The sequence below is a fragment of the Populus trichocarpa genome, chromosome 10 (assembly GCF_000002775.5).
Source record: "Populus trichocarpa isolate Nisqually-1 chromosome 10, P.trichocarpa_v4.1, whole genome shotgun sequence".
In the NCBI taxonomy this organism is placed as follows: domain Eukaryota; kingdom Viridiplantae; phylum Streptophyta; class Magnoliopsida; order Malpighiales; family Salicaceae; genus Populus; species Populus trichocarpa.
Window position 1 is genome coordinate 15,229,111 of NC_037294.2, and position 10,705 is coordinate 15,239,815.

At 35.6% G+C, this 10,705-nt stretch overlaps 2 protein-coding genes across 7 annotated transcripts; both read right to left on the reverse strand.

Annotated features, from left to right (window-relative positions):
• Window positions 1-411: 411 nt before the first annotated feature.
• On the reverse strand, window positions 412-2,139 carry LOC7482244 (protein GOLVEN 6). The gene is made up of 4 exons (XM_024609347.2): window positions 1,874-2,139; window positions 1,693-1,775; window positions 1,520-1,583; window positions 412-953 (listed from the first exon to the last, which is right to left on the reverse strand). Exons 1-4 carry the CDS (start codon window positions 1,980-1,982, stop codon window positions 787-789), a joined length of 423 nt encoding a protein of 140 aa, XP_024465115.1. The 5' UTR covers window positions 1,983-2,139; the 3' UTR covers window positions 412-786.
• A 2,404-nt stretch (window positions 2,140-4,543) lies between these two features.
• Window positions 4,544-9,554, reverse strand: LOC7482245 (uncharacterized). 6 transcript variants are annotated; one of them, XM_024611120.2, is made up of 7 exons: window positions 9,102-9,554; window positions 8,524-8,612; window positions 7,754-7,832; window positions 7,214-7,319; window positions 6,160-6,935; window positions 4,986-5,623; window positions 4,544-4,895 (listed from the first exon to the last, which is right to left on the reverse strand). In XM_024611120.2, exons 4-7 carry the CDS (start codon window positions 7,221-7,223, stop codon window positions 4,787-4,789), a joined length of 1,533 nt encoding a protein of 510 aa, XP_024466888.1. In that variant the 5' UTR covers window positions 7,224-7,319; window positions 7,754-7,832; window positions 8,524-8,612; window positions 9,102-9,554; the 3' UTR covers window positions 4,544-4,786. The 6 variants fall into 6 exon arrangements, with proteins under 6 accessions (XP_024466888.1, XP_024466890.1, XP_024466889.1 ...); XM_024611122.2 differs by lacking the exon at window positions 9,102-9,554 and adding an exon at window positions 8,740-8,907; XM_024611121.2 differs by lacking the exon at window positions 7,754-7,832 and having other exon boundaries at window positions 8,560-8,612.
• Between the last annotated feature and the right edge of the window lie 1,151 nt (window positions 9,555-10,705).

The following is a 10,705-nucleotide window of genomic DNA, read 5'->3' on the forward strand; positions in this document are numbered from 1 at the left end:
TTTTGACCTTTATGATTTGATCAAGTAGTTCAAAATAATCGACAACTAGGTCAAGCTTCAATTTCAAAGAGATATTTTCTTGCGAGTCAATTATTTATGTGTTTTAAAAATAATTTTAAAAAATATTGAATTTTTTTATTCAAATTAGTTTTTTTTTTGTTTTTAAATCGTTTTAATATGATAATGTCAAAAAATATTATTTTGATATATTTTAAAAATATAATTTTAAAAAACAATTATTATAGCACTCTGAGTAATACCTAGAGTAAATATGCCAAATATGTATGGCGTAATTAGGGTGGGTTAATTTACCAAGGATAACATATAGTCAGCCACTTCTTCCAACAACAAGACTTGTTTACCCCAAACGAGAATAATGTGATGTTGGAATTCTAATTACATAGCCGAGTAGAGAATTAATATTATAGAAGGCGGTTTGCTTGTTACTCGCGAGAGAGCATGTTACTCAATATTGGGGTTGGTAACCCAATTTTGACCACTACAAGAACAAAATTAAAAAAAAAAAAAAAGGTTGAAATAAATTCGACACGCTAGTACGGTCGTCCTAGTTTGCTACAAATCTTAGGGTTTTGCTCCGTAATGTCGGCCATAATACACAAATAACAACAAAACACATTCCTCCTTCCCGTAATTACAATAACATTACTTTTTAACCAAAATTTTACGTCCTCCTAGCTTAGCTACTCAAAAAGTTTCTTCTTCTAACCATACTACTGAGATTAAACCAGCAATTTTATCGACGCCGCCGGGCCCCCGCTCCATGTTTTATGGACCAACCGGCAAGGATTTGTTATGTATCGGACGTCGTCTTCTAACTTGCGTATAATCCATCGTAAAAAAATGGGACGTGTCGGTCCCCTCGACCCATTCACGCCATGTCCCGGCTGGTCTGCCTCCATGCACCCCATTTTGTTCCTTATGGTATGCTTTGCCTGGACATGATATCACATTTATTAATTAATTAATGGAACATAGCGAGCCTCTAATTAAATTTGTCATTCTTTGATTGGGAAACATTAATTCAAGTAGAATATGTAGTTAAAAAAATAACAAAGAGCAAAACTACCAACTATCTGGAAGAAGTGGTCATAAGGGGTCAATTTGGAAGTTGGAAGGGAAGCAAATCGCTGATTTTATTCATAATATACATCATCCTCTACTAAGGACTGTTTGCCTCTACTAGTTAGAACATGCTATTAATTACTTGGTACGACTGTAGCGTGCAGTACTGTTAGCTAATAGCTGCGATTCTGGGGATCGATGAGAAGCTAGACAACCTATGACTTGAATTTATAGAGAACCTATGAAGTACCCAAAGAAAAAAAATTTCTCTCCACAGAAGTGTATCTACTGCCCACCTAAAGTGCATATATATGCCTTTATCTATGATGTGGGTGTATCTGATGAGAGTTAACGCCTTAAAACAAGCACTAGCTAGCTACTTGATGCTCCTAATACTATGGTTTGCATGTATGGGTGGTTTTTTTTCAGAATTTACCTGGAGCATTGTCTCCCTTCTGCTTATTGAGCGAAGTGGAGCTTCGAGCTGCATAGCTTTTAACCTGCTTTTAAGAAGGTTTGAGGATATTAAAGTCAGCAAATCGCAAGTGTGCAACAAGGTAAACAAATAGTGACGAGAACAATCAGTTGTTGTTCGTTGTGGATACATACAGCTGCTTCCTGATCAAGGAGTACTCTGAGTTTCCTTGGCAGTGTAGGGACGTCAGAGAACTTGATTCTATCATCGGCGGCGGCTGCTCACAATGACATATATAATAATATTAAGAAACGTGATCATGATCATTTGAGATAGCAGTACAGAAGCAGAGATTTTGTTTACTTGATTACGTACCATGTTGATGTGATGATTGCTTCTCATGAACTTGCATAGCAGCAGAAGGTGTAACAAGAAGAACAGAGAGACAAATGCATAGAGCAGTGACGATGGCCATAAGGTCCATAATTTTTATAGCTGAAGTGATTTTTGCATGAAAGACTTTCTCTAGTGAGGGATGGAATTTATAGTATCACAAGGGCTAGTAGCTCTAGCTTATATCAAACCAGGGAAGCAAGTCACAGACATACACAAAGCACAAAATGAAGAGTTCCAAAAACAACTGCTTTGAAAATCCTATATTTTCACTTCCTTTTAAGGAGGCTTCATCACACCATCTTGGTTGGTCTTGTCATGACCTAGCTAGTATTGTAGGGGCCCACAGGCTTTCTGTTTTATAACCATGTTAGCACTCAATACTACATCTATATACCTCCATCAACCCCACATTGAAACAGGTATCTACTGTGAATAAACAACTGCTCAATCTTTCTTTGTCTGATCAATAGAGAGAAAATAATATTTGAATCCCTCTCTCGTTCTTAGCTGAAAAGATGCTATTTCCAGCTCATATATCATTGAATCATGCAATGTTAGAACGTGTGCCGTGGCCTCACCTGGCTAAAAACTCAGGTTATTAATTAATTAGATCTTTAAGTCAATTTGAATTAATTTTAAAATAACACTGCCTTAGATATCTCTTATTTTTAGTGATCTTTTCATTAGATAACATGTTTTGGATAAAAGAAAGTTAAAAAATAAAACGATGATATTTTAGGAAAAAAAATTAAAAAGGAAATTCCTTGACCCAGCTGGGTCTCACATAGATTTAGTCGGGTTATAGATTTAACTGAGAAGTCTTCCGAGTTTGATTGAATCTATATCTAAATTGATTTTTTTTAAAAAAAAAACTGATTCAAATGAAGCTATTTTTTGAGTTTCAGATCAAGGCGCTGGCTCGGTACCAGTGCAATAACTATGCACTCATGTTCCTCTTGCGAGGAAAAGGTGACCATTATATATACATACATGACCCAGTTTGTCACTTCAAAATCCCAAAAGTCAAGCCACAGGAAGAACATTCTTCACTTTCGGGGCGTCGAACTAAGCTCAGGTTTGGAGGAGTGTGTATTAGATAATGCTGTGGTTTGTAAAAATATTTTTTAATTGAAAATATATTAGGATATTTTTTTTATATTAATGTATCAAAATTATAAAAAAAAAATCTAAAATAATATCAATTTAATATTTTTCAAATAAAAAATAGTTTAAAAAATATTTTAAAGAGTAGATTAAATAAATAAAAAATACATCCCGAGTATTAGTTGCATTTGTGGAGTCGATATCCCAGCATATATAGGAATGTGAGAGATCTTGGGCATATAAACACACTTGAATAGTCAACTGCAACAACCTGAAGTTTAAGCTTTTTGGCCATGAATAAGGAAGAGATCTTGTTTATCGGGCTACGTGGATCAAGCCCTCTATAACCTCTGAAGATGGAGCCACCCCTTGAAAAAAAAAGACTTGAATAAGATGCTAGTTCCAGGAAAGAATGATGAATGAAGCCATTGCGAGCTACAAACCCCATGAACATAATTTTCTGAACAAGGGAGTTGTTTTTGGATAATTAAATAATATTGTCAAGACATGAAAATCGATTAAAATATATATATATATATATATATATATATTAAATAATTAGAACCAGAATACAGATATTTAATTTTTTTATTAAATTACTATTTTAAAATAAAAATCCAATCCAAAAATACTAGTTGTAATTAATCCCAGTAGTACCTACGCCCTCAATCGAAAACCACATCGATCATAATGCGTGAATTGAATCAAATAAGCAGATTTCCGTTTTTCAAAGACAATGCACGTGCCTCTGTAGTCGATCCATGAAAACTTTGTTTTTCTTGTTTAATTTTGGGTGCCTTTTTAAAACTAAAACAACTCTTTTTTTTCTATCGAGTATATATTGCGTTTCAGATAGATTGTTTATTAATTATGCAGATATATATTGAGTGTTCAAGAAAATTAAGTTTTTTTTTTCACATGTTTTTCTTGAATTCCAAAAATAATAGCGTGGGAAGCAAATTCACTTAAAATCTAAATTATTATTTTTTCACTTAAGTCATTAATAATGGGATACCACAAATAATCAAAATAAAAATGAGAGGAGATTAACTTCAGGACCCGTGGGATTAGTTGAGGTGTGCGCAAGCTAATTCAGATACCCACATTAAACTAAAAAAAAATAAAAATAGATAACCATCTAGTAGCATCTTATTCCACGTTGCTTAAAATTACTTTTTGTTTAAATTAATGTATTTTTAGATATTTTTTTAAAGGCTTTAATGTGATATTTTTTTTAATATTTTTTAAAAGTATCTTATTCCACGTTGCTTAAACATCCATTCAAACTTATCCACATTACCAAACAAATTATCTATGGTCGCCGGAGATTCCACCAAACCCCTAACATACGTACTTGATATCCTCCATTAACTCGTGGAGGTTATTGTCTTGTTTAATGACCAGCAAAGCAGCTAATACCATAAAAGAGGGACTCTCAGCAATTTTTTTCCAACTACTTGTCCCCTCGATGATGTGTTGGCTAATGTATCAATAATAGAAAATAAAATATAATTGATCTCTAACTATACAGGGAACAGAAAAAAATGAAATTTAATGAAGGCAGATGAAATTATGACAGCAAAATTATAAGATATTGCTTACATCTCAACTGACGTGTACGAGCGTCCCAAACTCGGGAGAACTTTTGATAATATAGAGCTGCTGCAAGTACACACCCCAAGCCAGAGAAAAAGAGAGATGGATCTATACACTACAATCTAAACCATAAATAAAAATTTCAATGTGTGTGTATATTTTCACTTCAACTTATGGACAGAACAGAGGAATTCAGAATCTACAGCAAAGAAGGCCCTGCCTCCAACTCCTAGGTTTCTGGAAATGTCTTCGGTCAGCTTTCGCCATTCTTACAGGACTGCTATTCCATTCTGACTGTAATCTGAATTCAAAATCAAATCATTAGCCACGGATTTTATATAGGGGCGCGGCGCAAATAAAAGATGAAAGAAATAGTCTGGTAGTTATTTACACGGGGAAGGCAAAGGAGCGGGTGCTGGTTGTGCTGCTGTCTGATCGAAGAGAGACACTCCCAGAATACGGAATGGGCCCCGAGTAACTTACCAGACCTGGTAAAGAGCCTGTTGCGGAGAAACTTGACTCTCCATCAGTACAAAGTTGACCTGAAAATGGCTCGGTATTAGGATCTTCAAGCCTGGATGAAATTTGAGGCTCGAGACACTGAGAGTCACCATTCCGAGGAGACTGTCCACCACTCGCAGCGGGAGCAGAAGAGTCATTGTCAAAAGTGATGCTTCCAGTCTCCGCCTTACTATCGTAAGGTGACTGATCCATGATCCTACTGGTCAATTCTTCATAAATAGAATCCAAAGCATGGATTGCCAGTTTTGATTCCACGATGCTGCTGTCTGATTCTCCTGCTGCAGAAGTCAGAGTAGGACTCACCAAGACCACTTCCTTGTGGCTATGCTCTGCTTCTTGATATGCAGGATCCTGGGCAGGGATTGCCAAGGTTGGTGCCTCAAGGCCACTGTCACGTTCTTCAGCAGCAAAAACCAAAGTAGATGTCACTGAGACTGTTTCCTTACTGCGATTTTCAGATTCTTCACTTGTAGAATCTGACTCCAATATTGCATTTTCCCGCGGGCACTGCAATCAAGCATTCAAACGATTACAGACAGCATTACATCCAAATATGTCAAACCCAAAACCCTAACTTTTTCTGTCTCTCTATACATAATGGGTTTGAACACCAGGCTGAAATAGATTTTCTCAAACAAGAACTTGAGGACATATCAACCCCTTTACATGAGAAATAGCATGAATTTCCCGCAAGACCAGATGTTCACAGCTATTCTACCAGACACCTTCCTCTTAAGGATAAAAGTACAGAGGTCTATCCATTGAGTAATGCAATGACACGCGCACACATACTTTGTGCTGCTCATATACCCGCACCATCATCTATCAGTTAGCGCAAATAGTATGGTGACAGACCCCGTTTTTATGCAAAAGACACTCCCCTGTAATGAAAAGAGAAAAGAGGAGAAATGCTAGATGAAAATAATAAGCAATTCATATAACAATTCATCATAAATGGATAGAGGCAGGCTTCCTTTTTCTTTATTTATCTTTAATTGAGAATTTGGAGCAGACCAAAATAATTTTGGTAATGATGTGCCTACCTGAAGAGAATGTTGTTCAACTTTATCCATGCTGTGATTGGACTTGGTAGAAGTAAAATTTGCACCAAATTCTGGCATTGAAAGCAGATCTCTAAGTGATAAAATCTCTTTGGGTGCATCATTTGCAACCTTCTCCGTTACATAGTCCATAACTTCCTCTGTTGGTACTAAATGCTTGGGATTATAATCAAGGGATAATTCACATTTCAAATCCTGTTCTTCGGAAGATTTCAGCATATCCGGAACAGGCAAATGAATATTCGCATTTTGCTTTTCTGGTGAAGATTTCAGCACATCTGGAATCAACATATCAAGGTCAGACTTTTCTTTAACCATCTCATTGTTCATATCCCTTGCAGAAGGTAAGAATTCACACACATTCTTCTCATGTGCATCTGTGTCAAACAAGAACTTGTCCAGCAAAGGTACTCCCTCATCAATGCAGATGTCCTTGACATGGCATGTATTCTCTTTGTAACAGACTATTAACTCTGGCACCTCACGTTCCAAAACACTTTTGTCCATATAGAAAACCGAATCCTCGAATGGCTCCATTTTCAATGAAGAATGAGGAGAGAGTACTGGTGCTACATTTGGTAGTCGATCTGCATCACCTTCCATGCCCTTCAAATCATACAACTCCCCATTCTCATTCTCCTTCACAGTCACATTTCCAGACTTGAGTCCAATGGAGTCCAGAACATTATCATTATATTCGACAGGTCTACAATCATGCTCATGGCCCATAGTTCCATTGCAAAACACATGTTCACTATCTGCAAAAGGTGCAACATTTAATACCAGTGATTCAGAAATTTCTGTAGCAGAACAAAACTTAAAGACACAATAATTAAACTTCCTTTGATACTTCCTTTGATAAATCATGTTTTCCAGAAAAAACAATCCATCCAGCAAGTAATATGGAATACAAAAACAAAGAATATAACAGTAGAACCTCTCCTTGTAATATACTAGGAGGAAAAAATATGGTAGCCAGCAAACTTAGGCTAACAATGACAAACAACATGACAAATGAAGATGAGCAGGTAATTACCAAGTCTCATGTTTCACATATATTATATGAGATGGAAGGTGTAGAGAACTCCAAGCTCCGTGTATGGTTTTTTCAAGCATATACTACTTGGATACTGCAATCTAACCTGCTCATCAAAACAAAGTTGGTAAGGAAAATCAAATAAACCACTCTGGAAAACAAATTTAACAATAAGGAGATAAAATTAGTGTACAGATGCTCCAGTTTAAAATTAAAGAACAAGCACCATCAAATAAACTGCAATCTAATTGTCATGAATTAATAACTAAATTTCTCACGGTTAAGGTTGTCCAAGTCCTAAACAAATAATTAGCCAACTTTTACTGGCAAGGGAAGCTTGGGAAGTATCCCAACATCTAAACAATACAATGAAGCAAATATGACAGAAGTCAAGAGCAGAAAAGGTGGAAAACAAGTTCATGGCAAAAAATTATAAAGAAAGTCACATTCAACCTGAAACTACTATATATCATAAACAAGCTTGACATTGAGGTGTCAAATTAGCAATCATGTGTCTGTCGTGGGAACTACTTTCTCTACCTTTATGACAAAAAACCACCAGGAAGTCAAGTAACGAATCAACTAAGAAACTCGCATAAGCTTGTCACAAAGAGAAGACCTGCAACTAGCTTAGTTATTCGAAAGAAAACTAAAATAAATACCATAATTCTAGAGAAGAAAGTTGTTGTGATCGAATAGTAAACCAGAAGAGGAAAACAAAACACGGTTCATGTGTTTTGAACTTGAATATAATCATAATTCAAGCTTATATTCTTTGCTTAAAATTAGTAAAATATTACAGCTTGTCCAATTAAATGATCAAAAAACGGTGTTTAAGAAAGCTTTCGGCAAACCATCTTTAAATCTGCCCTCTACATCATACAAAAGGACAACATAAAAGTTTGCAAAAGCTTACATAAACTTTTAACATGAATATAATAACACAACCAAATTTTTAAACATAAAAAAAAGAAAAGGAAAAAGAAATCCTCACTGGCCCTCTTACAAAACCACCACCACCACCTTTTTGTTTGGTAGCTGGTGACGATCAGATCTAAAACCGTGACGATTAGAAAATAAAATAAAATAGAAGGACCTGAAATATAGAAATATCCTGGGAAAATCCCAGATGGGTTTTAACTTTAACCTCAAGTCCCATGATAAACCCAAACAAATATTCAAAATCGGTAGAAACCAAAATAAAGGAATAAAAGAGATCTAAAACCAGATCCCACCACATAAACAACCTCAAAAAACGCCACAAAAAATTAGTAATGATCAAAACAAAGAAAACATTAACAATGACAGACCTTTTTTTATCAGCTTCAAATAAAAAAAGTGAACACCTTTTTTTCTTTTCTGATTTAGAATCAACAGTCACTCACTTCAAGGCCCATCACTGCAAAAACAGACACATGAAGAAAACGCATAAACAAGAAGAACCCATAATCATCTAACTACATGTGAGAGATCCATAGATAAAAACTGAAGATGCATAACGGTAAAAACAACGAAAGAGAAGGGACCTCAAGCAGTTAAGAGAGAGACATTCTGTGATAAACTAAGGTTTGTTAAAGAGGTATGCGTTTTAAAGACTAGAAATAAAAGCAATAAATTTTGAGAAACAGAGACAGGGAAGAGTGAAAGGGAGAAGCAGACAGATAGATGTGTGTGATAGAGTTGTAATTTACAAAGTAATCAAAACCCTAATTTAATATATATATATATATATATATATATATATATAAACAACTACCAGATGACTGTAATTAATACCACATCATAAGAGTAGCTAACAGCTCTGTTTGCGGTATCAAACCCCACAACCCTTTATTAATTACAGCATTCAATACCTCCCCAACAAAATGAATACCCTAGCATTATTTACCTGGTTATTATTATTAATTTATTTTGAACTCTGATTTGATTTTCCGAGTAGCCAAACAGCAAAGTTTTCTTTTTCCCGAGAAAAATAAAGAAATGGTTTTTATTGCAGCATCAATCCCGAACAAGACTTTCTTTCTCGTTTCCTACGTTTGACTCTTCTTCTTCTTAATTTTAAAGCTGACAACGATGTGTGGGGGGGGTTCAAAACGGTTTTTTGTTTTTTGTGCTGATGCTGTTGTCGTTTCGCCGGAGATACAGAGTTTTTCTGTTGCTTTGGTTGTTTGTTTTGGCCGGTAAAAGTGGCGGCAAAGAAAGAAGGAGATTTGTTTTGTTAGGCTGTGACTGTGAAAGAAGGAGATGATGTGATCAGAGTGAGGAGCAGCTTCTCTAGCTAGCCTGTCTCTCTGGCCATGCCTGCCTCCCTTCCCTTCCCATATGTGGATTTGCGGGTATATTCAGCGGCTCACTCGCATTATTTATGTCAATCGGTTTAAGAAGCCCCTACTTCGCCTTTGGTCATATCAACCCTCCCATTTTCATTTTGTGGTCACTTTTGTTCCCTTCAACTATTTTTCAACTATTTAGTCCGTATTTGGAATTGTGATAAGGAATTGTGATAGATGTGTTTTTCATATTATTTTTTATTTAAAAATATATTAAAATAATATTTTTTTATTTTTTAAAATTTATTTTTAACATAGCATATCAAAATATTCAAAACATAAAAAAATAATTTAAAATTAAAAAAAATTAAAATTTTTCAAACGCACAGTACAGCAGCAATCCCAAACACACCCATGTGCATGGCAGACTTATAATGAGGATGTTTCATATGGAAGGACCACATATGACTAAGAACTGACAGCATGAGGGCTGTCGTGCTCAAAATTAAAGTATAGGGGTTAAATAGACAAAGTTTCAAAACTTGAGGAACTACATGATGAATTTACCGGTGATTTTGCTGGTAGCTACTACCACTTTATTTTTATTTTACTTTACTTTGTGTTTTTATTAAAGTGCAGGACCCACAAGTTATGAATTTCAAGTTTTATACTTTCATCCCTCGCACCCAAACAGCTCGATTGCTCTCATTCCCAGCCTCTCTCTCTCTCTCTATTTCTTTCTCTTTTCCCTTTAAAGGTTTATGATATGAAGCATCCTTGTACTCGATCGATTATTCATTCGTGTCCTGTTACTTAAAATCTTATCAATGCAATCCATTTTTTGCATGCTTAGCGTGGATCCCATATGACTAAGAGCTGAGATTTAAATTATTGATTTTAATTGTAAAACTAGTATTTTGTTTTTATTGTTTCTTCACCGGCTTTGAAATTCCAACCCAAAGTTGAACAACGCAGGTCCCAGGCATGTAAGATGTCGTTGGAAGAAAGATTCATATTAATCACGGAGTGTGGAGCAGAGGGACTTAATCAATCAAATTTGTGGTGTCGGGGTGAATTAGATAAATTACCGAGGACGTGAAAACGTGTCGTAAAGCCCCTTCTTTCTCTGGATAATATGCGATGCAGCTGGTACCATTCTGGTTTCTATGAGTCTGTCCCTGTCAAAACCAAATCAAATGCGAAGGTAAGAGCACGGGCGTAG

Excerpts from the sequence above, each read along its gene's own strand:
- LOC7482244 (XM_024609347.2), bottom strand. The coding sequence starts at position 1,982 with ATGGACCTTATGGCCATCGTCACTGCTCTATGCATTTGTCTCTCTGTT. Across the intron at positions 1,584-1,692 it reads TCCTTGATCAGGAAGCAGCT|GTTAAAAGCTATGCAGCTCG; the intron begins GTATGTATCCAC and ends TCTTAAAAGCAG. Across the intron at positions 954-1,519 it reads GAAGGGAGACAATGCTCCAG|GCAAAGCATACCATAAGGAA; the intron begins GTAAATTCTGAA and ends TATCATGTCCAG.
- LOC7482245 (XM_024611121.2), bottom strand. Across the intron at positions 5,624-6,159 it reads TTGAACAACATTCTCTTCAG|TGCCCGCGGGAAAATGCAAT; the intron begins GTAGGCACATCA and ends GCTTGATTGCAG. Across the intron at positions 4,896-4,985 it reads CGCTCCTTTGCCTTCCCCGT|ATTACAGTCAGAATGGAATA; the intron begins GTAAATAACTAC and ends TTTTGAATTCAG.